This window comes from Neolamprologus multifasciatus, chromosome 18 (assembly GCF_963576455.1).
Source record: "Neolamprologus multifasciatus chromosome 18, fNeoMul1.2, whole genome shotgun sequence".
Classification (NCBI taxonomy): Eukaryota; Metazoa; Chordata; class Actinopteri; order Cichliformes; family Cichlidae; genus Neolamprologus; species Neolamprologus multifasciatus.
In genome coordinates this window covers 18,071,631-18,096,629 of record NC_140456.1, presented here as the reverse complement: position 1 = coordinate 18,096,629, position 24,999 = coordinate 18,071,631, and the positions used below count along the sequence as shown (strand labels likewise).

At 40.1% G+C, this 24,999-nt stretch overlaps 3 protein-coding genes across 3 annotated transcripts; 1 reads left to right on the top strand and 2 right to left on the bottom strand.

The window, feature by feature from the left end:
- Positions 1-2,658: 2,658 nt before the first annotated feature.
- On the bottom strand, positions 2,659-6,870 carry LOC146497716 (desmocollin 2-like protein). Its single transcript, XM_085141842.1, has 10 exons — positions 6,732-6,870; positions 5,847-5,937; positions 5,542-5,750; positions 5,345-5,449; positions 4,841-4,996; positions 4,462-4,606; positions 4,219-4,373; positions 3,983-4,117; positions 3,663-3,848; positions 2,659-3,425 (listed from the first exon to the last, which is right to left on the bottom strand). The coding sequence occupies exons 1-10, from the start codon at positions 6,768-6,770 to the stop codon at positions 3,231-3,233; spliced, it is 1,416 nt and encodes a 471-aa protein (XP_084997968.1). The 5' UTR covers positions 6,771-6,870; the 3' UTR covers positions 2,659-3,230.
- A 2,866-nt stretch (positions 6,871-9,736) lies between these two features.
- dsg2l (desmoglein 2 like) lies at positions 9,737-17,464 on the top strand. The gene is made up of 15 exons (XM_085141839.1): positions 9,737-9,938; positions 10,388-10,510; positions 11,153-11,308; positions 11,385-11,526; positions 11,642-11,805; positions 12,075-12,209; positions 12,342-12,527; positions 12,617-12,897; positions 13,004-13,146; positions 13,238-13,459; positions 13,715-13,945; positions 14,234-14,361; positions 14,454-14,792; positions 14,897-17,186; positions 17,297-17,464. The coding sequence occupies exons 1-14, from the start codon at positions 9,885-9,887 to the stop codon at positions 15,908-15,910; spliced, it is 3,318 nt and encodes a 1,105-aa protein (XP_084997965.1). The 5' UTR covers positions 9,737-9,884; the 3' UTR covers positions 15,911-17,186; positions 17,297-17,464.
- Positions 17,465-19,687: 2,223 nt separating this feature from the next.
- Positions 19,688-24,884, bottom strand: LOC146497714 (tubulin beta-2A chain). The gene is made up of 4 exons (XM_085141843.1): positions 24,007-24,884; positions 23,492-23,600; positions 22,263-22,373; positions 19,688-21,080 (listed from the first exon to the last, which is right to left on the bottom strand). Exons 1-4 carry the CDS (start codon positions 24,061-24,063, stop codon positions 19,996-19,998), a joined length of 1,362 nt encoding a protein of 453 aa, XP_084997969.1. The 5' UTR covers positions 24,064-24,884; the 3' UTR covers positions 19,688-19,995.
- Between the last annotated feature and the right edge of the window lie 115 nt (positions 24,885-24,999).

The following is a 24,999-nucleotide window of genomic DNA, read 5'->3' as shown; positions in this document are numbered from 1 at the left end:
ACAGCCAATGGTTTTTCAGTCTGCTGCTACAGATCTATCAGCATTCAGAGTTGTGGCCAACCAGCACTTGTATCACCACCAAGATTTCACTTAGACTCCACCAAGAATTTCCAATCTATTCACTAACTAAGACATTTAAAAAAAAGTCAGTTATAGTATTTCTCATTGCAAATAATACCAGCATAAGCTATGTTTGCGACTTGTGATACCATATATCACAACCTATTGTATAGCTTGTTGCAAAAAATATGCATATATGGCACAAAACATCAGGATCGACATAACAAGGTGGTCATGACTAGATATAAATGGTGATAATATAATATAGACAGGTGGCTCAAGCCAAATTCTTGGAATTTTCCTTTTTTTTTCTGGCATTTCTTTCTCACCATTATGGTTGTGAATCTTACTTCATGGGATAGGTAGTCTAAATCAAAATCAAGCAAGGTTAGAGAAAGCAATGAAGGAAGGCCATGGCCATAATCCATGATGCCAGAGAGAATGCTGAATAGCATAAAAATGTGTGAAAATGAAAAGAAGAAGACCACAGATTCATGCATATAGTGTAGTGTAGTGAAGGAGGACATGCACAGGGTGTCATGGTCCTGGGTCGTGTGACCCAGTGTTTTATGCATCTTTTGTATTTATTTATGCTTTAGCTTAGTTTGTCTAGTTAATTTCTAGGGTGCTGTTTAGCCCTTTGTTTCTTAGTTGTTTATGTCCTCTCCCTGCACTCAGTCTCCCTGGTTCATGCGTCTACCTGTCATGCGTCATGTCTGCGTGGTTATGTTTAGTTCATGTCATGTCTAATCTCCATGTTTCCTCTTTTACTTTGAAAGTCTGTATTCAATGTCAGTGTATTTAGTTTCACTTCTCCTGTCCTGTCTTTAGGTTCATGTGTGTCAGCTGTGCTCCCATGTGTGGCCACTTCCCCTGATCATCCCTCATGTGTATTTAGTCTCTGGCTGTATCCCAATTCAGGGTCTGCAGCCTTAAAGGCCGCATTTTAAGGCTGATTACGTCACCGCGACGCGACGAAGGCTGTCCCAATTCAAAGGCTGCTCGAAATGCGGCCCTCAAATGCGTCCTTAATTTCCCTGAATTTTAAGGACGTGGCGGTGTAGACTTTGTGGCCCAACATATCCCAGAATGCATAGCGCGGCGGTGGATGTGGATAATTTTGCCGAAAAAAAACGGCGGATGACGGGCGGCCGAAGAGTAAACTTTAAGTAAGTACTGAATATTATGCCACTTATCTATGTGCAAATGTTTAATAACGAAGAACATTAAAACATTACTGCTGGCCACATGTCGGCAAAGTTATGTGACATTAGTGACGTTTGTACTAACTTGGTTTTAAAGCCTTTACTTCAAAATATACGCCGTTCAATAGCTGAGCTTAATCTTACAGAGAATGATCAAAGCTCATGTAGAAACAAACAAACAAATGAACAAAAGATTTTCTCCTTCATTTCTGTCAAACAAAGCTGTATGAAACATTTCCAGCTGTTAGTATCATGGTTGCTAGGCAACCTGGGCAGCGCAACGGAGGCTAGACCGTCCCATTTCACAAGCCTCGCACTTCCGGCCTTAGCGGTCTTTAAGTACGCGGCCCTTGAGCATTGTTGAGGCTGCGTACTTTAAGGCTGCAGACCCTGAATTGGGATACAGCCTCTGTGTTTCATGCAGTCTGTGTCGCGTCGTCTGTGTTCCCACCCTCCATGTCCTCACAGCCAGTCTTTACAGTCATCGTCATGGTTTTCTGAGTCTTCATAGCTTATCAGTATCTGCTTCCAGTTTAGTTTAAGTTCAGTTTAGTCACTGTATTTCTGCTTTGTTTGAAACCTGTCATCAGCCATAATAAAGGCTCGCTTTCAGTTTAAGTTTACTCCGGTCTACTCTCTTGTGTTCGCACCTGGGTCCACCACACACACCACCGCATGGTCTGTTTCCTCAGATCGTGACAGAGGGCTTGTGTGTGAGAGGAGGATAACAGGGATAATGTGAGATGGAGGCAGATGATCCATAGTGGCGACCCTTAAGGGTACAGTCAAAAAAGAAGATTATTATTTCAACCTGAGATTCCTTGACTTTGGCCCATTTTGTGTGAAGAACATATAAAATATTTAAATGGCTTCAGACTCTCACCAACCCACCCAGCCCTCACATGTTCGAGTCCACTGAACCGAAGGGTCATACAAGGCTAGAAGCACTTTGCCCTTTCACCCTGTCCTCCTCCTAGATCACCTGCTATTAGTATTTCTGTGTACATTTGGTCTGTGTGAGTGTGTGTGTTTATTGTTCTAAGGTGAATCTACCTTCACATCTCACCTACTATTGTTAAGTTGTTGCCATGGTTTAACTGTTGTAAATTTTAAGATGGTAAACAATACTGAGATATATAATCACAGTCCTAAATACACTCCATTTACTTTAAATACGAACTAGTGTGGCTTCAGGGCAGTAACCAGCTAAAATAAACAAAACCGCAATGAACCAGTTAAACCTATTGTGCAATCCTATGACTGATTCCTTATCAAAGTGAAACTGGAACAACGACAAAACAAACAAAGTCTACACAATCTCTTAGGGCAGCAGATCAGCATGTCCCTGTAAAAAATAAAAGTAAATAAAAATTGCTGTATGGCAGTTGCAAACCTGAGTTAAGCCTTGTATTGATAATAGCAATAACAAATTGAAATTTGGGTAACTGTCAATATTAGAGATATTTTTACCCAGAATCCATTTTGCAGAATATCGACTGCTGGATTTTTATTGTCACAGTGTTAATGCCTTTGTGGATGTTTGGTTCTCCAAGCTCACCACTTTTACACTCTTTAAGAATATAACGGGCAGTTTCTCAAAACATATTACCTGGAACCCTCCAAACCTCTTCGTTTTGCACTGTCTTGGTTTTTAATAAAATGCTGACTTTATTTTGGGACCTCCTGGATGAGTAGTCAATGGACTCTTGGAGTAATTATGGTTGGCCAGCAATTCCTGGGAAGATTCACCACTGTTCCAGTATTTCTCCAATTGTGAATAACGGCTCTCACCGTGGTTCTCTGGAGTCCCAAAGCCATAGAAATGGCATTGTAAGACTTGCTGCTTCTTTAGGTGGTGAAACAATGTGTAGATTTTTGAGGTTTTTAGCATGCTTTACTTTGTCAGAGAGGGTTCCATTTAAGAGATTTGCTGCTCTTCGTCTCAGGATCCGTAGCTATATAAGTTCATATCACTGTGCCATTTGGATTGCTCTCTTTGACAATGAAGCGGATCAAAGGAGCAGAGAATTCTGGGCCTTCATTGGTGACACTGACATTCACAGGGATGGATTGCCAACTGGCACTGCTGCCATTCAGCGGTGCTTGATTTTGTGCTGTGATCTGAAGCTGCACATTGTTGGTCTTCTCATAATCTAATGGCTGAAAAAAAAGACATTTAAAAGTTCATGAATATAAATTTGTTTTATACAGGCGGACTTTCCGTTAAATGCGATCCATGTAAGATGCTACTACCAACATTACTACAATTCAATTAAATTTTATTTATGTAGCGCCAAATCAAAACAACAGTCGCCTCAAGGCGCTTTATATTGTACCGTACAATAATATAAGATTGTTATAATGATAATAACGAATTTAATAAGAAGTCAGTCTCACCTTTGAGACGTACAGAAGCCCTTCATTTGTTTGGGGGTCAGTAACAATCCTGAAATTTCCATTTTCATTTCCTTGAGTAATGACAAACTTTGATATCCAGTTTGGTGTGTTTATCAAATCGTTATCTTGAACTGGAATCTGAAGTAGAAGTTTTTCACTTTCATTCTCTTGCACAGCGACATCATACTAAAAGAAAACACATGTTTTTTGGGGGGAGGAGAGATTACTAAACAACCAATGTTCATGGAAAATAAGTATGACAAATGTAAGTATTAGTTATTCAGCCAGATTAGATACTGACAGTTTTTTCAAACACTTACAGATGTTTTCATGAAGGTTGGCGGGTTGTCATTGATGTCACTCAGAACAATTGTTGCTGTTGATGTGGCAACCAGACCATTTGCTGCACCATCCATATCCTGGATTTGTACAACCACCAAATGGTTGTCTTTTAACTTAAAAAGAAATGTTGCAAAATATAATAAGGAGAACATGTCAATGCTATTTTCATTTAAATAAAGTTCACAGGTTTCACTGATGCAGAAGCAGTGCTCACCTCTCTGTCTAGGGTGTTGGTTGTTGTTGAAATGACACCTGTTTCCGGATGAATGACAAACATGGCTGTTCCAGTTAGGAGTGTATACCTAATCTTCACATGGTCGGTGCCAATTTGGTCTTTGTCGGTTGTATTCACCTTTCCCACCACAGTCCCTGTATTGGAAACCATGATCATTTAGAGCAACTGCACTGAAAGTCAAACACCACAGATTTATCTGTTACTGTATTTTGCTTTTCTCACCTACACTACAGTGCTCAGGAACCGTAAACTGTAGTGGACCTACAAACTCTGGTGGATTGTCATTTACATCATCTACAACCACTTTCAATGGCAGATTATCATCTCTCTCCTGATATGTGTTCCTGTCCCAAGCACGCACCACAAACTATAAACGAAAAAGACAAACGTGTAAGCAAAGTAAAAGGCAAAAACATTATAAGACATATAAATTGTGTCGCTTCCAGGTTTGAGTGAACAATATAAAAAAAAATGCATAATAGAGAATCAAAACTAACAAGTTGACAATCCATAATTATTTTAATTAATGATAAATCGTTCTTTTTGAATGACTCCTGAACAGTAATGCAACTGACTAAAAACCTTTCATGTTCACACTCACACTATATACTGGGAACGCCTCACGGTCCACTGATTTGAGCAAGAACAGATCCCCTGTGTCTCTGTCCAGTCTGAACACTCCAGTTGGATACTTATTGACTCCTTCTCCTTCGATAGTATAGATCAAATTATATTTGGCTGAGGTATCTGACACCAGCTACAGGAAAAACCAAATAAAACACACATATTAAAGAAAACAAAAACAACTAAAATTCTGCTATTCAATTTTCATAAAGCAGCCTACTGTGAGCTCTTTCAGCTCGTAGCGTTATTAAATAGATCAAAACTGTAGACAGTTTCCAATCTGACATGCTGGTAATGTAACTTAAAAAAGAACATCAAAGGAAATAATCACTTTGTCGGCTGAATTTAATTAACAGGTGTGACTCCTGAAATAATCAGATAATTTGAGGGGGGAAGTGAGAAAAGAGAACAATGTGTACTGACAATAAACATTTGAATAGCACAGTGCTTATAAATGATATGAATTATACATTTAATTTACCCTTTCGATTAGTTTTGGATAGGGTCCTTCATAATTCTCCACTACGGTGAGGTTCGGAGGTGCCCTGCGTCTTTTAGACCGACTCAGGAATCTTTGGACTCGTTGCTGTGACATTCCAACAAGTCAGGATATGTTAGAAAAAAACGCACCGTGCTTTCTGAGCTGTATAAACGGCTCACAATATGCAGTTGCCTTACATGTTTTTTCAGCATTGTACTGCGGACAAGGTGAACTTCCATCTTACTTTCCGGTCCACTATTGTCCTGAGCAAACACAAAAAATGTCCGTCCTCTTTCTGCCACTGAGACAGACGTTAAAGCTACCACTGCTCCATTACTGTTTATTGTAAAACTCGGGTCCTTCACAGTTAACTGCGTTGATTTGGCATCACAGCCGACGGTTTCAACTGAAAACCGAGAAAGAGAAAGTTAAAAAGAGCCATAAAACACAAAACAGTAGGCCTACAACACTTTTTCCAAAAAAAAAGTAAGCAGAGCAGCACCTTTTGCTACTTGGTATTCAGGTGGAATTGTTTCAGGTACAATTACGTAGAGAGACCTCGGGAGAGAGCACGACTCCACACAGGACAGGATCTGAAGGTGAAAGTGAGTTTCAAACTGGCTTGTCGTATTTAAATGGTGTTAATGCTTCTGAGCATTAACTTTGTTGCTATAGCAAACAGCACTGACAGAAGTAACAGACAGCAAGCATTAAGAGAAATGTATTGTAGGCGAGACTGAGGATCACTGCAGCCCTTTGTGTATCTGCAATTACAGCTCACAGAATATTTGTGCTGGGATTGTTACATATTGACATTAAACCTTGTGTATCAACTACAAATATTTATCAGTATATCACAATTATAATTCAGTTAATTTCCCTCTCACAGCGATAATGCTTTTATTACTGACTGTCTTGAAAAGCTGAAAAATGAGTAGTACAGGGAAAATGCAGTTATTTTTTATCCGTAGGATAGCTTTAACACTTTTTAATAAGATTTTACAATCCTCCCTACCCCAGTCATGCATACTTAAAACTAGTTGTAGCAGTATAGTGGTTTAAAGTTAGCATAGTTGGAATGCCTTAAATTTTACCTAAGACATGGCTCTTTAAAAAAAATACAGGTTACACGACTTAACAAGTATCAGTACTAATCAAAGTAGACAAGTGATTAAATAAAATACTGGAAATCATCGATTTTACTGTAAACTCTGAATTCTTCTTCACACAGCTTTGCAATTTCACTTGCAAGGTCAGAGTGAGTTTTCGTACATGGAACTAATTACATGTAAGGTAATCCCTACTTACTTAGCTTTTGCGTTGAACCTTTGTTATAATACCCATGGTCGTCCCTAACAGTGGAATAAAGAAAACTAGAAACACTTACCAACATTAGGCAGGTGCTGGAAATAAAACATTTTTCCATTTTTGAATAAAAAAAGAAGACGCTTTGTCACTTGTCTGTGCCCCCACTTCTAACAGGTGGTCATTTATCAGCTGCAGTATCTGTTGCAACAAGTGAAATTTCAAACAAGCACTGTACCTTTGGACTGTGCTCCTCATTGCCAACTGTGAAAAACAACTCCCCCCAAAAGTTCCAAATATTTTTACGATATATATATATAGTTTTTTCCCTGAAACATTACTCTTTTACTGCAATACACAGCTAAAAATGTAATTTTCCCTTGCTACAAATACACGTGAGGCATGTTGCATTTATCAAAGTGACCAGGTCTCCAAAAAAGTAAATGTGAGCCAAACACTGTATTTGTGTCTGTCAATGTGGGACATGTTAGTAATGACAGGGGGTGGACAGTTTGGTGTCCAAATTAAAAAATAAAAAGGACATATAAATGTGCCAGTATACCAGATTTGTATTTAGCATGTAAAGGTCAAATAAATGATGGTCAACTCCTTTGCTAAGTAAGGGTAAAGTGAATTTGTTCTTGTGGTCTCATTTGATACTCTTTATATACCCCTCTATTTTTTTTCTAGTTGCTTAACTGTCTGGGAACCATCATTGGACTTCAATATGCATCCATAGACTATCAGTTTCCTTCTTTTCTTGGTCTCATCCTCCCCACATGCTGTTTAAACCAGTGTTCTGTGTTTCCCCTTTAATTTCCCAGTTTGGTGTCGTTAGCTCCAGCCAGCTTTGTTTCATATTTTCTGTAAGCTCCAGCAGTAAAGCTGTGTTTTTTTAGTTTAGTTCTGCTTCTGAGTCTTGCATTTGGATCCAAATTCTACAAAGCAGGACACTGTTGACATTGCAGTTACATGAGATCACCCTATGCATTTTGCATATGAATGCATCAGTACAAAGCAATAGTAATAGTCTTATAACACTATGGCATGCTACAAGTATAGGCGCCTGTCTGCTTGTTTGTGGAGGCTTATCTCAGGTCTACACAGAGACTGACCCCTGCTTGCTCCTCCTCTCTTGACTGCAGCTCTACTGTGTAGGAGGAACAAACTTGAGCTCCACTCTGAACACCACAGGAATTTGATCTGAATGAAGCCTGGTGTGGGGGAGACTGTGTAACCACAGCCAAACACTCATTATCTCTATAAACTGTTGATAAAAGTGAAGCAGCAGAAACACTGGCCCTACTTCATTTAAACTACGTCCAGTTCGGAAATACTCTACTGGCTTGACCTTGTTTACTAAAGCATTTTGAAGGCAGGATATATGGGCCTGCAACAGGAAAGGTGAGAAAAATGTCAGGAAGACTTATGGTGGGAGTCATGGGCGTGGACATAATGAAAGTGCTTACATCTTTAACGCTTTACCAGCAAATGCAAAACAGACACAGCAAAATACCATGTGATTTTATTATATAAAAAAAAAAAACGTTAATTATTGTTGTGCTCAGGCTTCTGTGTGTTTACAGAATTTAGAGTCTAAGCGAGCCTGTGTGGAAGACACCTATTGTACTTCTGGTTATTCAGCCAGTCTCCCTATTTCTGACTACTTTTTCCCTACAGTATCCTGGTAAGATTAGTCATAACAGATGTTTTTACATTCTATAAGTAACCATGTTTTGCTTTTGCTGAGTTGTGCAGTTTGGAGAAAGCCAAAATGTGAACTTTCTCTGAAATATTTTCAGCCATTTTTTTCACTTTCGATTAAATTCACCCAGTGTCTTTTCTGTCATTAAAACATGACTTCATCCAGTAAGCTCTTCTAGTCTGAACACATACGTTGCAAAATGATGACAAAGAAATGTCCTTGTTTGTTTGCCAGGATTCCACCCAAATGCTGCAGGGCTCAGACCAAATGTTTTGAGAAGCAACATTTTAAAGGTACTGAATGCCAGCACTAATTGAACTGCTCACTTTGCGAAAGTGACACACATGTCCCCGAGGTAAGAACGTTCTTCAATCCACCTAAAACACCTACCACACCCAGCTTTCATCACCCTTTGGATGAGTGCCGAATGAGGCATTCACGTCATGTGTAGGAGAGATGTATTCAGGTGAAACAAGGTGCTTAAGAGTATTGAATCTTTAATACTAGTGTATTATTACTAACAACTACGTGTCTGGGAGTGTGTGCTGGACAAACTGAAGAATGTGAAGTGTCATAATCAAAAATGTTCCTCAAAAACTGTCACATGTGTCTGCTTAAAAAGTTGAACTGGCTTTTGTTCATAAGAACTACTACATTAAACAGTTATTTGGTCATTATCTAAGACAGTTTAGCACCACATCCTTACCCTCAGACTTTTTATGATGTTTTTGTCATGACGCAATCGAAACCATCCACCTCTGTGTTGTGTTTTTAAATGCTCACCAAGAAAGGTACCACATAAATTATAGAAAGAAAGATTGCCAGTTGTGTAATTCCAGTATTATCAGAAACATGTCTAATTTCTTTGTTAATGCAAAATAAGTAATCAGATTAATTTCCTATTGTACTGTCGCAACACGCCTTTGACCATTCAGGATAAACGTTGCGTGTGGCCTAGCAACCAAACTGTGAGTGTGCCAACAGCTAGTCGAGCTGGGAACCCAGGAGTCAGTGGTGCACTCTTTAGGAATTTCACGGGCACTGGCAAAGTTTTTCAGATAAGTGGGAAAGCACGTTAGCCAAAAGGACTGTGATACATTTTTAGGTGCACAAAAAAGGAAAGAAAAGAAGAAAAAAAAAGAATGTAGTGTGGAAGTGGAAATGTAAAATTGCAGTTTTAGATGGTCAAATAGTCTATAGTTTGGATTCACGCGGTCCATTTTGGAGTCTTTCCCTCTCGTTTCGGTCTAGTTCATATTGTTTTTAATAACAAACAATGGGCTGCTCGGAGATAATACAGACCAGAATAAAATGGACATAGGACTCCACCTTTCTCCGCCTGCTATCAGCAGTCATGAGTAACCAGAGTGGGGGGGGAGGGGGGAGAACCGCCCAGCGCTGTAAAACTTCTTCCTCCCCCTCTGGACGGTCAAAGTGTAAACGCAGTTAACAATAGGCTACAGATGCAGTCAAACTGAAGCCGAACTCTTACTCAGGGATTGACAACATTTTGTTTTATTTCTAGACGCGATGGGATCACTAAAGAAAAGCAGCATTTTTATTCTCCTGGCGTTCTTTCAAGCTGTAAGTAACACATTCAGTACGTGCAATGTATTGCTACGCATTTAGTGTCGAATGGAGAAAAGCGGATCTATACAGGTGTGGCTCTGGCTTTTGGTGTCTATGTGAGCGCTAAAGATGCCGAAGATGATGTCCTTAATCTTCCTGTTAAAAAAAAGAGAAAGAAAAAAAGAGAAGCGTTTTCATCACTTCTATCACTTTTATTCGAAGGTCACAGGACAGTTCATTTGGTTTATTTCGCCATACGGGACGTGGGAGGAAAGTTTCGGGGAACAAAGTCTTAATCAGGTCCACTTGTAAGGCAGACGTAATGATTACATTATCAGATATTCTGCTACATCATAACACAGTGGGAATAATGTGCAGATTGTATTGTGTTTGGACTTCACAATAGATAGATAGATAGATTTGTATAATAATGTACCTTTTCCTCGCTTTTTGTTCATTTGCAGCTTGTTTCGGTGGGAGCAGAAGGAAATGGACGACTGCTGCACAGGCAGAAGAGACACTGGATCGCACCGCCCCGAAAGCTATCTGAGAACCATGATTACACCGGCCTTGATTGCTTTTCTAGAGTCTGTATTTATTTTCTGAAAAATTCCATTGTAAAATTAATGTTTTTCATCTTACAGATATAAATATACATATTTATATGTATATTATTTTCAATAGTCATACAAATATTTTTATGCTGGCAAAGCAACAGTTTAATGTGTTTTAATGTATTTTACTGTGTGAAACAAATCATTTTCAAGAGCTGCATGTCCTTCAGCCACCTTTGCTTTTCACTTACTTGCCTTTAACAAGAATATGTGAGAGTTGCTTCAGATGCAGATACTGGCAGACTGCCATATTCATAATGAGTCAGTTCCGACACAGAGACAAATGACAGATACTGCTTTGTGCGCTTTTTTTTTTTACACAACCCTGTTTATTGTTCTAAAGTGTATTAATCTTCATAACTCACCTACTAATGTTAAGTAACTGCAGAGTTTAACTGATGTATGCACAGATGGTCTCAAAGCAGTCTGAATGACAACCTGCAATATTCGTCATGCTTATATTTGTCAGAAATATATTCTACTATAATTATGATTTTAAAAATACAACTTTTTAAATATATGGTATAATATGTTCAGTAAATGTTTTCTTACGTTGTTAACTGAAGGTTTTGGCCTTCCAGATGGATTCATTCTGTTTGTGTATCTGAATTTCAGATTCGCTCTGATAAGGAGGAGTATGCGAAGATGCTCTACTATATAACAGGGCCTGGTGCTGACCAGGACCCTGTTGGTAGATTTCGTATTGACCATAGCACCGGCTGTTTGAGAGTCTATTCTATTCTGGATCGAGAGGAGATTGCCTTCTATCGTGTAAGAGTCAAATCCTCTTTATAAAAAGCCATGAGTTACAAAGTGAATCAGTTTTTAATACAGTTGTGCTTTATAGTTAAGAGGTGTGGCAAGATACATCAATGGGACCCAGGCTGAAAACTACATTGACCTTAATATCACCGTTGATGATGAGAATGACAACTCGCCAGTCATTCAATTACAGCAAGTTGGATATGTCAATGAATCTAGTCGATCAGGTATGTTAAGATTTGTTTGTGTCTTTTTTTATTTGATGGATCACAAAAACAATCCTGTCCTTAACTGAATTCATTTACCGGAGTTGCTATTTTTCATTTACCTTCGATTTCCTAGGTGTTGTTATCATGAAAATAATAGCTACTGATGCCGATGATGAGAGAACAAAGAACGCCCAGCTCTCATACAGCATTGTTGAGCAGGCTAACACAGCTGGGTTGTTCTGGATGAACTCTCATACTGGAGAGCTCATGGTTCAAAGTACCTCACTGGATCGGGAGGTGAGCCCATTTATGACCTTTTAGGTATTGTGAAAAATCATCTTGCGCCTCTACAATTATTTAATGGAAAAGCTTGCAACTCACAAGACTGTAGTCAAATCAGTAAAAGTATGTAGATTTTGTCACAGCCCACAAGTTCATCGTTATAGTATGACCTCATATTATAAATGTAATTTGTAAGAAATTAGTCAAATTTTATTCACCACACTGTATGTGCATATTCCAACATATTCATCTGTGAAATAATCATTTCTAACTTTTGTTTTTAGAAACAAGATACATATAAGTTAATGATTAAAGTCTGTGATTTAAATGGAGACCCAGGAGGACGAACGTCAACTGGAGAAGTCGAGATCCGACTTCTCGACATAAATGACAACATTCCAACGCTGGAAAAAGAAACAGTAGGTCTTCCACATTTACCACATCCAGCCCTTCTTTTCTTGTGTTAAGTTTTTCTTGTTTTTTGTTTTCATAGTGGTCAACAGTAAGCTTTTTTCAAAAACAATTGTTGTTCATGTGCACTTTATTTGCAGTATGAAGGGCGTATTGAAGAGAACACTGTCGGTGTGGAAGTTATGAGGATAAAAGCCATTGATATGGACCTAATTCACACAGACAACTGGCTTGCTGCTTACCAAATCGTTTCAGGGAATGAGGGAGGTTATTTCGATATCACTACGGATGCAAAAACCAATGAGGGAATTATCATGGTTCGGAAGGTAAAGAGTGCTGTGGAAATTAGAGGTAAAAGGAAAAATGTGTTTCGACCAGCAGAGTCAAAATTCATGCATTACCCTTTTATCTACAGGCTCTCGACTATGAGGAACTGAAGGTGATGAACTTGCATGTCATGGTTTCCAACAAAGCAGCGTATAATTTTGGCAGCAGTCAGTCTGCAACAGGGGCAACAGGTATCAAAACCTACCCAGTCACAATTAATGTGGTCAATCAGAAGGAGGGACCTCGTTTCCAACCAAGCGTAAAAGTGGTGACTGTCTCAGAGGAGTACACATCCACCTCCCTCAGCAAAGTCATAACTAATTACGCTGCTATTGACACTGACACACAAAAGATTGCTACCAACGTGAGGTACAGTTAAACTGAAAGTGTCGCCTGCGCATATATCAACCGATTCTTACACTGAATATGAAAAGTTTCTTTTTGTTCTTACATTAATTTACGTGTGTTCTTCAAGGTATGCCAAACACCGTGACATTGACAACTGGTTGATTATCGATGAAAAGACAGCAGATATCAGGCTGAGTAAACTCCCTGACCGAGAGTCCGTGCACTTGATCAATGGAACATATTATGCAGAAATTATATGCATGACCAATGGTGAGTTCTGTTAACACGGCAGCAAACATCAGTCTAATCAGGAGTAATATCGTACCCAACAGATTAATATTGATCTTACACTGGCTTTCAGATCTGCCCTCAAAAACTGCTACGGGGACCATAGCTATTCAGGTGGAGGACTTCAATGATCACTGCCCAACACTGACCTCTAAAACTCAGACCATGTGCCTTCAGGATAGCGTGATCTATGTCACTGCTGTAGATGAAGACCACTTCCCCAATTCATCACCATTTGAATTTACTGTGGTTGAAGAGGGCACCACGGGGAAGTGGAGAGTGGAGCATTTTAATGGTAATGCCATGTAAACAATCACTGTATGGCAAAGTCCAGCAAAAGCTTGTTAGCTCAACCGTCTGAGCTTCCTTTAAGAGTAAAGGCATTTATGGACAAATTGTATATTGTGTTTTAAGAAAAAAATAGTTTCTTGCTATTTTTTTAAGCATTTATTTTGAGCGTTATCCATGTGCACTTCCTTACACGTTGCAAGACAAAAAGTAAACACTTTGTGCAGTATTTTTTTCTTAATTTACTAATTTCTTTCTTCAGAAACTACAGTCATTCTGCGAGAAGAAAACTACGTGTGGCCTGGCGTCCACAAAGTGACACTGAAGATCACAGACCAGCAGGGAAAGTCATGTGCTGATGCTCAGATAATAGATTTGACTGTATGTACCTGCAATAAAAACACCAGATCTTGTGTGTCGCGCTCTACGTCGACTGCAACTTTTGGAGCTGGGGGGATTCTGCTGATGTTGCTGGGACTGCTTCTGCTGCTTTGTGAGTAAAGCCCTTTGAGGATTTTACTCTTCCTAGTTTATGGAGGGGGGGGGGGGTTCTCCATACTTTCATTTAAAAGGTTGCCTAATCGTACATGTTGTAGCAGGCCTAGAGAGACTGACTAATGTGAATAGTTGTGTCATGCACAGATGCCGGTTATTTCATGAATACATTCCTTTCCTGTTAAATCTGTTTATTCAGTTAAAGTAATTCATTGATTATTGGACTTAATTTGACCTAATCAGTCAAGCCTATTTTGATCTAGTGGAAAATGTGCCTGTTTTTCAGTGGTGCCTCTCCTGTTGCTCTTCTGCCTGTGTGGGAGTACAGCGGCTATCGGTGATTTCAAGTCTATTCCATACGACACAAAGCAACAGCTGATCTCGTATCACACTGAAGGACAGGGAGAAGACAAGGTATTACTGTAGTTTTGATGTGTGCAGGCACCTTCAACTCTGAACATTTGATAATCATATTTATCTGACTGGATCCCACTCTTCTCTTGCAGGAGGTTCCTCTTATGCATGTCCCAGTGGAGGTTGATGGTGGTGCAGTGACTAAGGATGTCAACATGTTTGAGGGACATGGATACTATGGAGGGCTGGCTGAGTCAGGAGGAGCAGCAGGTGGAAGAGGGCCCTATAAAGGCAGTGCTATATACACATCCAATATGACAGCTGACAACATGAACCTGTACAACCAGTACAAATACTCCAGTGGACAGAATATGGACTTCCTGAATACAGGAACGATGGCCAGACAAGATATGAATTTCTCTCAATACAGAGGTGGGGCATGGGATGGCATAGCTCTATCTGAAGAATTTCTATGGGACTACTATTCAAGAGTAAGTGATCCCTAAGTTAAGTTGAAATTGCAGTCTTTCAGGTCAAATAAAGACATAATGTCTGAAGCTGTAATATATTCTTTTTCTTCCCCACTTCTTTGCAGAAATCGGATCATGCTGCACAGCAACCTCAGGTGAAGGACAGTATGCTGATCCACAACTATGAGGGTCAAGAGTCGCTGGCAGGTTCTGTAGGCTGCTGCAGCCTTCTTGAAAATGATGATGATCTTGCATTCCTTAATGACCTCGGGCCTAAATTCAAAACTCTGGCTGAGATTTGCCAGGGATCCACCATGGTCACTGAATCTGTAGATGTGGCAGTTTCTTCCACTCCAGTCAGACCCATCTCTCCTTTCAGGCCTTCCACATCCACACACACACATGTCCGTAGTCACACAGAAACCATCAGGGACAGGGATCGCGTCAATATTAACACCCTAAATACCTCCAATGTATCATCCGGCTCTTCTACCGTTATCCAGGAGGAACGTATCACTGGGAGAGCACAGAGTTCAGCAACTCTTCCTAATGTACACGTCCAGGACAACATAGTGATTCCCAGTCAGGCACTGCTCATACAGCAACCTGCTATGTACTATGCTGCTACGCCCATGTATGTAGTCGAGTCCAAGCCCCAAGTAATGCTTGTGGCAGGAGGCACGCAGCAGGCAGTGGGTTCAGTAGGCCAAGCTGGGCTAAGTCATGGGCTGGTGCAAGTCAGTGGCCTCCAAAGTTCCCAGGGTGTGGTACTTGTCGATAGACAGGGAGGAATGGGTGAAGCAACAGGGCAGGCAGCACAAGGACTTTCACGAGGAACCATCTCCAGGTCTAGACAACTATTAGTGGTGGAGAATGGATCCTCAGGAGGAGAGCAAGGTGTGCATTTAGCGCAGGGCGTTGTGCAGACTGGACAAAGGTCTGCAGAGCAGGGCTTTGAAGTCCGAAGTGTGCCAGTGAAAGCTCAGGGTTTTTCAGTGGGTTCGCACAGTTCTCTAGGGTCAAATGAGGAAGCTAAGCTGACAGTCACACCCAAGTCACATGGGACCAAGAGAGTGGTTGTGCAGCAGAAAAAGGTCTTGGTGACAGAGAGAAATTTGGAGTCTAGTTCAAGAGCTTAGAGCAACCATTTTCTGTAGCCTCGCTACAAATATTACTCCTGTTTTGACATGTAATGATATACTGACTGGACTGGAATGTACTACAGTACATCAACATGCTGTATTTCTATTAATGCAGATTATTAATTGTGGTATAAACTGGAGTTTGGTCTGCTTGACCTAAAGTCTTATACTGTAGGTTCTCATCCATCAACCTGAGAAGTTAGTATGTAATACGGACTGTAAGGTGCACTTAGCCATCAGAGGCTGAAATTTCAAACTGAAACTAGTTAAAATAAAGTTAAACTAGTTTTAACTAGTTAAAATTTCTACACGGTCTTACATGACTTGTGTTATTAGAACCCAGCCGAGGGAAAAAACAAAACATTGAGTGCACTTAACAGACCTATATGTGCTACATTTTTTTAGGTACAAAACTAATATGGCTTCGGGGCAGTAAAACAACTAGTCCTAAACCAGTTTTACGTGAACTTTGTGTACTTTAAAAAGAGAAAGTAAAGTAAAAACAAGTCTACACCCTTACCTTGGGCAGTAATAACTGTCAGATCATTGCATATCCTGTCTATTATAGCTTCCAGCCTGCCAAGCTGCTGTAGGAGCAGGAACTGCTGCACTGTTTTTAAGTGGTTACGGTACTGAATTAGTCAATAGCCAGAAATCACATGCACAAACTTGATATTCAATTAAAGCGCAACAGATAGGTCTAAACAGATACATCCACACTCCAAAAAAACCCACAACGTGAGCGCTATAAATCTTAGTAAAAGACTTTTTGCAATGAAAATTCCCACACAAGATTGTTCTCTGCTTAGCGATAATTTCTTCAAACGAACACGGTTTTTGGCACAGGGAGAGGCTGTAGATTTTTCATTTATCTTTAAAGGCTGTTAATATTAGATTTATTGCACAGACTGATGTATTATTTTAGTGTGTTGTGATTTTTAAGGTGCTTAATTTGTACATTGGTATATTTGTTTAGCCATGACTAAAGTTGTCGTGCTAACTGTTAGATCGTTCGCCTACTTCATAATGTGTTCAGAAGATGTACAGAAACTAGATAAATACTGAGTGTGGTCAAATAACACATCCTCTATTTGAATTGTTGCACTATTTTTATATTTTTCCTGAAAGTATGCATTTTTTATATATATATATATATATATAAGTATTAATTCCATGAGATCTAAGTGCCAAAGCTGAAGAAATGTATTTTGTGGGATCATTACCAGATTGATTTTGTGTGTGTGTGTGTGTGTGTGTGTGTGTGTGTGTGTGTGTGTGTGTGTGTGTGTGTGTGTGTGTGTGTGTGTGTGTGTGTGTGTGCGTGCGTGCGTGCGTGCGTGCGTGCGTGCGTGCGTGCGTGCGTGCGTGCGTGCGTGGGATGAGCTTGCCAGTTTAATGCTGCTTTTCTTGCTACTGACCTGTATTTTTAAACCTTCTTTCTAAAATGCTGTAAGAATATAGCAGTGCACTGCTAATCCACGGGGATAATGAAGATGTTTTTATTTTAAGGGGTTTTTCAACTTGTATCACAATAAACTCAAACAAAAAAGAATCTCCTTTACACGTTTTATTTTCTGATTTCACACATGACACGATTTATCGTACATCTTTGAGTTAAAAAAAAGTTAAGAACTATGTTTCAGAAATTACTAACTGTTCTTTTTACAACATTATAAGCTTTTGGATGTCATGTGATATGCAACATTATGCAAATTGCTATCCAGAGGACTGTTTTGCAAAATATCAAACATTATACTATTTGCCAGATAGAATGAAAATGAGCATTAAGTGGTATTTAATTGTTATTGTTAAGTTATTTATATTTATATAAACATATTTCATATTTGTAATATATTTTATTATATATTTCATATATAAACAATTTAGTTTCAGATTCTTTGGTTACATTTGAAAAAGTTTATACAATAGTAAACATAAATGGAAAAAATAGTCCTTATTTGAATCTAACCATAAGCTGATATAATAGTTCTACATAGTTTGTTAATTGAAAGAGACAGTGTATGTAAAGCAATTCTTCAAAGTTAAAAACTTTTTTTTCCAATAATGTGTTTTAAGCATATGGCTTGGTGATCACCAACAAATTGACTGCATATTTGCATGTCAACTAAAACATGCAAGGTAGAGACGTTAAAATTAGCATTAGCTTCAGGGTTTTCCAACCCGACAGGAGTGTTTCTGCATAGAAGGGATACAACAGGTTTCTCTGTAGTTGACTGACAAAGGTTCATTCATGCTTCACATAAACAGAGGAGAAAGTAAAGTAGAAACTCAGGTTTCAGTTACTGATAATGCAGGAACAGCGCTTTCCTTTTTTGTGTCTTTTTTTTCCCTTCGAGAAACAAAGTACGCATTATATGCTCGCTATCTGCGAAGTGCACAAAGTAAGAGGGTGTTCTGCCTTTAGCTCAAATTTCAGATAGCAGTCTGTCCGCATAGGGTGTCTGGGTGTTAATGCTTGACCGACTGAGCTAGTGTGTGGTATGGAAACAAACAAACAAAAAAAAAGGTAGTTACAACTTCAAATGTATCATTAAATGTCAGGAATAGTAATCAAATTAAGAAAACAGTACTGTTCAATAACTTCAAGTGCTAGAGAATACATTAGCATCACAGAGGCTGCACAGGGGACAGATCACAGCCTGTCAAGTATGTGTATTTGAGAAGCCGAGGCTCAGTTTATCCATATTGAATGTGGGGAAGCATTGTTTCGAGCTCTCAGAGGGTTCTCGACATATGGCCTTTTTGATGTGGAAGAAGGCAGCTCTTGTTGCCACTGAAATCCAAAATTGGCATTAACGTTATAATCATTAAACATGTTTTTTAAAATTATTGGGGCGTTGTTTTGTTTAATTCCCAAAATAAAATGTAGTTGTGATACATAGTTTAATCAACAGTTCCAACCATCTTTTTTAAGCCCATTTAATGCTTTGTTTCTGGCGACAATGCACTGCTTTGTTTCTTTGCTCCTCTGTAGACAGAAGTGGATCACTTGCAAAGTTTTTCTTTTCAAACCTCAGTCTGAGCTGTCAACATACAAAGCATTAAAGTAGACACAGCTCCGAGCAACTTTGCTAATGAGATTTTCTTCTTTTGTGACATACAAGAAAAAAGTGGCTCAATTTATGACCTGTAATTTGTCATTTGTCCCCATATAAGGTAATCTGACCAAAAGCTTGTAATGGGCCAGATCTGTTTCTCAGTCATAAAAACAACTTCCTTGTTTTCTTTCCTTTGGGATAACTGGTTCAGAAGTAGTATTCTGTGTTGTTCCCTGGATAATTTACCCAAAATAAAGTTTTTATTTATTGACATTCTGTCTGTCTCTTTTCTCTCTCTCTCTCTCCAATGGAAATTTTTGGATTCAAAGTTCAGACTTGGGTGTGTCAAGAAGCATAAAATATTTCTCGTTTAAAAAACTTTTCACGCACTTTGAAAGGTGCGTGTGAAAGTCACAACCCTGACATGTTCCTTTGATATTACGCATTATAGTGTGAGATTATCAGCGATCACTGTGTGCTTTGAAATTCTTTTTTAACTTTTCCTTTGTGCGCTGTACAGGCTGTTTATGCGCTGTTGCCGGGAACCTTCCTACTTGGGTTGGGCTTCTTTGTTGTTGATTGGATGGGTGGCAATCTGATACCTGCTTGCAAAACAATGCAATAGATCAAGATGTCACGAGCTGTGTGGGTTGTACATATTTCGACGTAGCTTTTGCACATTATGTACCTTTGAAAAAAGAAACCGGACAAGAAGTACAGATTGGATCTTTTATTAGAGACATGAGGAAAAGAATGCACGTTTGAGTTATTGTTACAAAACTGTACTTGCTTGTTGACACTGACATAGCATGACTCGGATAACTTTAGATTCTAACACCGTTCACTGTCGTTGTCAGTAAAGGCTATATTTATATTCAGCGCAACATAGGCTAAACAACTATAGTTGACCATTATCTGCACACCACAACATTTATTAAAATCAGCATCCCTAGCGTACATCTTGTGGTCTCATTGGACTCCAACAGCTGTTATTATTAGGAACTGGCTCGTTGTGTTTTAGAATCAGTGGTGAACATCATGGCGAACTTCTTCATCATCCTCCATTTCATCTTCTTCGTATTCACCCATTTCATCAGCGGTGGCATCCTGGTACTGCTGATACTCAGACACAAGGTCATTCATGTTGCTCTCGGCCTCAGTGAACTCCATCTCATCCATTCCCTCCCCTGTGTACCAGTGGAGGAAAGCCTTGCGGCGGAACATGGCGGTGAACTGCTCTGAGATCCTCCTGAACAGCTCCTGGATGGCGGTGCTGTTGCCAATGAAGGTGGCGGACATCTTGAGGCCACGGGGCGGGATGTCGCAAACTGCAGTCTTGACATTATTTGGAATCCATTCCACAAAGTAGCTGCTGTTTTTGTTTTGCACACTCAGCATCTGCTCATCCACTTCTTTCATTGACATACGGCCACGGAAGATGGCTGCCACGGTGAGGTAGCGTCCGTGACGGGGGTCACACGCTGCCATCATGTTCTTGGCATCGAACATTTGCTGTGTGAGCTCTGGCACGGAGAGGGCACGATACTGCTGACTGCCCCTGCTTGTCAGAGGTGCAAAGCCCGGCATGAAGAAATGCAAGCGGGGAAAGGGCACCATGTTGACAGCTAGCTTACGGAGGTCAGCGTTGAGCTGTCCAGGGAAGCGGAGACACGTTGTCACACCACTCATGGTGGCTGATACCAGGTGGTTAAGATCTCCATAGGTGGGTGTGGTTAGCTTTAAAGTGCGGAAGCAGATATCATACAAAGCCTCGTTATCAATGCTAAAGGTCTCATCTGTATTTTCCACTAGCTGGTGTACAGAGAGAGTGGCATTGTAGGGCTCCACCACAGTGTCAGACACTTTCGGGGAAGGCATGACACTGAAGGTGTTCATAATGCGATCAGGATACTCCTCACGGATTTTGCTGATGAGCAGTGTGCCCATTCCTGAACCTGTGCCTCCACCCAGGGAGTGGGTGAGCTGAAAGCCCTGAAGGCAGTCGCAGTTTTCGGACTCCTTTCTCACCACATCTAGCACAGAGTCCACCAGCTCAGCTCCTTCGGTGTAGTGACCTTTAGCCCAGTTATTTCCTGCTCCACTTTGACCTGCATGAAACATTTTTTAAAGACAATTGATGTTGAAAAATATTGTTTTAGTTAACACATCTATACACATAAAGGTTTTACATTTGTGACCAAAGAATGAATTGACTGACACGAAATCTTGCACAGACAATAGTGATACACAATGGATCGTAATAAATTAGTGATTATTTAACTTTTTATCTGGCATCAAGATGAAGTTGATAGTTTTGATATGTCTTGTCAGTTGTTGGATACAAAATATGTTACAGTTATTCATAATTATAGCCCAACAATTTATCGATACGTTGATACTATCAGCTGGTATTTGCTATTTGCAATATATATATATCAGTATCAGCATTAATAAAAGAGACAGGAGAAACACCCTTCAACCATGTTATGAGTGTTGTGGCTGCATAGTTTGTCCACCAGAGGGCACTCTGCAACTTCCCTGTACGCAGTAGATATTCACAGCACTACAAAGATCATAGAATATCGGTATCTGTATTGGTCTTGAAAATCATCGACTGGATGGTTCACCATGAAATTAAGACCAGTGGTCAACACTTATTTTGCCATAATTTTGTCAAACGTTGCCAAATGAAACTGGCAAGATAATAAAGGTTCCCACTTGTCTGATATGTATCGACAAGCTAAGCAAAACAGCAGCTGTTGTGAAATTTTGGATATTTCCATGTGTGCACTACCAGTTCACTCAAAACAAAAGTGAGCCTTGGTGTAGTTTTACAAAACTTCTTAGAAAGCTGATTAAAACTTGGCAACCAATTTGTAATTCAAAATAACTTATTTCTCTGGAAAGCATCAGTAAGTGATTTATCTGCCATTTTCAACTTGTTAGCACTTGTTATCCAGTGACAAAATAGATTGCCATCTTGGGATAAATGTTTTTGGCCCTCATATTATTATTTGCTTTCTGTTCTGCTGCAGAATCTCCACATAGACTGTATTTTTGCTAAGTCACCACAAGAGCTGTCTCAGTCGACACATGGGCAATGCATCACCGAGGGACTGCAGGAGATGTGTGCCCAGAATATATAGTACTGTGCAGTGCAGTGGAAACGAAGTGCAGCTTCATTGTCTGTGACAGTAGGTCAGACACATGCTGCACACATGCACGGATGACTCACACATGTGGAGTCGGTTCAGGATGAATGGTCTGATCCCGATTTATTGTCAACTCACCGAAAACAAAGTTGTCAGGCCTGAATAGCTGCCCAAATGGACCAGAGCGAACTGAATCCATGGTTCCTGGTTCCAGGTCCACCAGAATGGCTCGGGGCACAAATTTGCTGCCTTTGAATTCGAGGACAGGGAGGGATGTGGAGGGGTAATGGATGGAAGGGTGGAGTAAAATATCGACAGTCTCAGTAACCTCAGCAACACTGGCAGTAAACCATGAAGAAAAACCTCAGCATATTTCAAAAGATTCGCAAGCAGCATTTCCTTAAAGATACAAGCCTGTCAATTAAGCTGGGAATTCAAAGCGTCTTCTGTTCTTTTCTTGCTTTTTGCCTTGCCCCACCCTTTCTGTCTGTCACCCTTCTTGCAAAACTGCTGCAGCGTGCTGCACAGCTTAATCTAAACCAGTGGGGCTTTCAAAGTGCTGAGTCTTGCAGGATGTATTCAGACACAGAAGCAGTCTTCCTTGACTCTGCCTCGTTTCACGTTCTTGCTCAGTGCTGAAGTTTTAATGTTGCTTATGAATCTGCACTTTTTATTTTAAGGACAATTTGTTTTGTTCAGTCTGCATTAGGTAGTTACCTCGCTGGTGACACTGAAGCCAGCATGCAACGTGGAAACAAAGAATCAATAATGCATGCTGCTGGGAAATAGAATATGGGTAGATTGTTGTCCTTTGTTGCCAATGCAGATGAGTAAAGGGTTTGATATCAACCCTGTGTGCATGTGGATTAAGATGTTGACCGAAAACATGAGGCCTAATGATGAAACACAAATACTAAATCTTTCTTATCCCTGCGCCTTTATTTACCAGGCACTGATTGGCTGCTTGATGTACGGCAGCTGTGAGCAACAAAGGAGGTTGTATTTAGAAGGACCTGCAACACAGGCACCAGTAAAATCAGATACTGAGCATGAGTTCAGCTATACTGAGACTGCAGATACCTGTGCTCCCTATAGAGAGACAGAGGGGGAGGGGTGAGACAAGGACACAGAAAGAGAGATTTTTAGCAGGTGCACTGTCCTCATTTGTGTCCCTTCACTCATAGCAGAACCTAGTTTCCACTGCAGCTAAATTAGTGACATGAGCAAACTGTTACAGTCAAATGAGGTCTGTGTAGCATAAGGCCATGCAAGAATAATGATCAGTGGTTAAAAAAGCTGCTTTGTGTATAGTGGAAAATTCAGATGCAAGCATGTGGTTTATATTAAAGCAACCTTTTCTTTCTCACCTGATGCCTCATTGTAGTAGACATTTATCCTCTCCAACTGCAGCTCACTGTCACCTTGGTAACTACCGGTTGGATCGATGCCATGTTCATCACTTATCACCTCCCAGAACTAAGACGAGGCAAACAAATTACTATTCATTAGCATTAAACGTTAATTAATTTACTTATTTTTTTTAGAGTAACACAGCAAAAACGAAAACATGAAGCAAGTTTGAAGTGTGTGCGTCAGGCCTTGTTTTAGTTTTTGCGCATCTGGTGGCACAATGACGCGCAGCAGCGCAGGCCACATCACCTGAAAGATCAACCAGACTGAACCGCTCCATATAGGTATGTTAAGCCGTGATTGGTCGATATTAAACTCTTAAAGACAGATTTGTAATCACTTCGATTTAAATGTGCCAAACTAACCGCGCTTTGTAAACTATTAAGGCACACAAACGCGGTGACGTTCCGCATTTAAATGAAAATTACTCCTTTAGATCCCTTCTTCAGAGATTAAATGAAGACATTTATACCTTGGCCCCAATCTGATTTCCGCACTGACCAGCCTGGATGTGAACGATTTCCCTCATGGTGAACTGCGGGTGCGTGCAGACAGCGTCCTTTCTCGACTTTAACTGGCGTCCACTCTTCAGTGTCTTGCCGCGGTGTTTCTCAAAATCAGGACTTGCCTCATTTCTCGGGTGAGTGTTGAGCCGGCGAGATAGATAAACGTGCTGCTGGTCAGATGACGTTATACACAACGCAGCATCCTCAGCATCCCTGTTAGCCAATGGGAGCGCCCCGGTTTGATGCAGTGGACCAGCGGATCATGCCGCATCATGGCCCTGACATCACCCTGTCCCATACAGGCAAGCATTAAAAAAAGGGGTTGGCTTTCTCACTCGAATGGGGATGTTTTAAAAGATCCACATAATTAATTTCGCTATTAGAAGATGTCAGACTTTACCAGTTTAATGCTCCAGACTGCAGCTGCTGATTCATCCCAGCCGTCTTTTAAGCAGCTACCTGTAGAAACGAGGCCAGTTTTTAAGGCTCAGCTAAGGCTAGTAGCGCACCTTTCCTTAAAAGGCACAGATTCTCCAGCTAGTTGTGCCACTGTATGTTACCTACATGTATTAAATAACCGACTCTATGTAAGACTGGTCCTCAAGAGATAAGAGGTAAAAGTCATTTCTAGGGCACATTACACTTTACATTTGATGCAGGCTAAAAAGGAAAATATCTTAACGTGAGGAGTTATAAATCCTACTTTCTGATGCAATTGATTGCGAAATGTCTCAGCTTGTCTATAACGACTTGAAGCCATTAGGCTTCAAGTCGTTATAGACTGCATTCAAGTTTGCCTATTCCCCCCTTCTTCATCTTCTTTGAATGCCATTATTAGAATACTTGAATAAACTTTTACTTTAAAAATGATTTTTGTAAAAGACGCAGAGAAGTCATAAATGTCATAAAAAACACATCAATATCAACAATTGATCAATAAATAGTGGTTTATTTTAACA

Excerpts from the sequence above, each read along its gene's own strand:
- LOC146497716 (XM_085141842.1), bottom strand. The coding sequence starts at position 6,770 with ATGGAAAAATGTTTTATTTCCAGCACCTGCCTAATGTTG. Across the intron at positions 5,450-5,541 it reads GTACAATGCTGAAAAAACAT|CAACGAGTCCAAAGATTCCT; the intron begins GTAAGGCAACTG and ends GGAATGTCACAG. Across the intron at positions 4,607-4,840 it reads AGGCGTTCCCAGTATATAGT|TTTGTGGTGCGTGCTTGGGA; the intron begins GTGAGTGTGAAC and ends TTTCGTTTATAG.
- dsg2l (XM_085141839.1), top strand. The coding sequence starts at position 9,885 with ATGGGATCACTAAAGAAAAGCAGCATTTTTATTCTCCTGGCGTTCTTT. Across the intron at positions 11,309-11,384 it reads AGGAGATTGCCTTCTATCGT|TTAAGAGGTGTGGCAAGATA; the intron begins GTAAGAGTCAAA and ends TGTGCTTTATAG. Across the intron at positions 12,898-13,003 it reads AAGATTGCTACCAACGTGAG|GTATGCCAAACACCGTGACA; the intron begins GTACAGTTAAAC and ends GTGTTCTTCAAG.
- LOC146497714 (XM_085141843.1), bottom strand. The coding sequence starts at position 24,063 with ATGAGGGAAATCGTTCACATCCAGGCTGGTCAGTGCGGAAATCAGATT. Across the intron at positions 22,374-23,491 it reads CTACTACAATGAGGCATCAG|GCAGCAAATTTGTGCCCCGA; the intron begins GTGAGAAAGAAA and ends TCGAATTCAAAG. Across the intron at positions 21,081-22,262 it reads GCCTGACAACTTTGTTTTCG|GTCAAAGTGGAGCAGGAAAT; the intron begins GTGAGTTGACAA and ends TGTTTCATGCAG.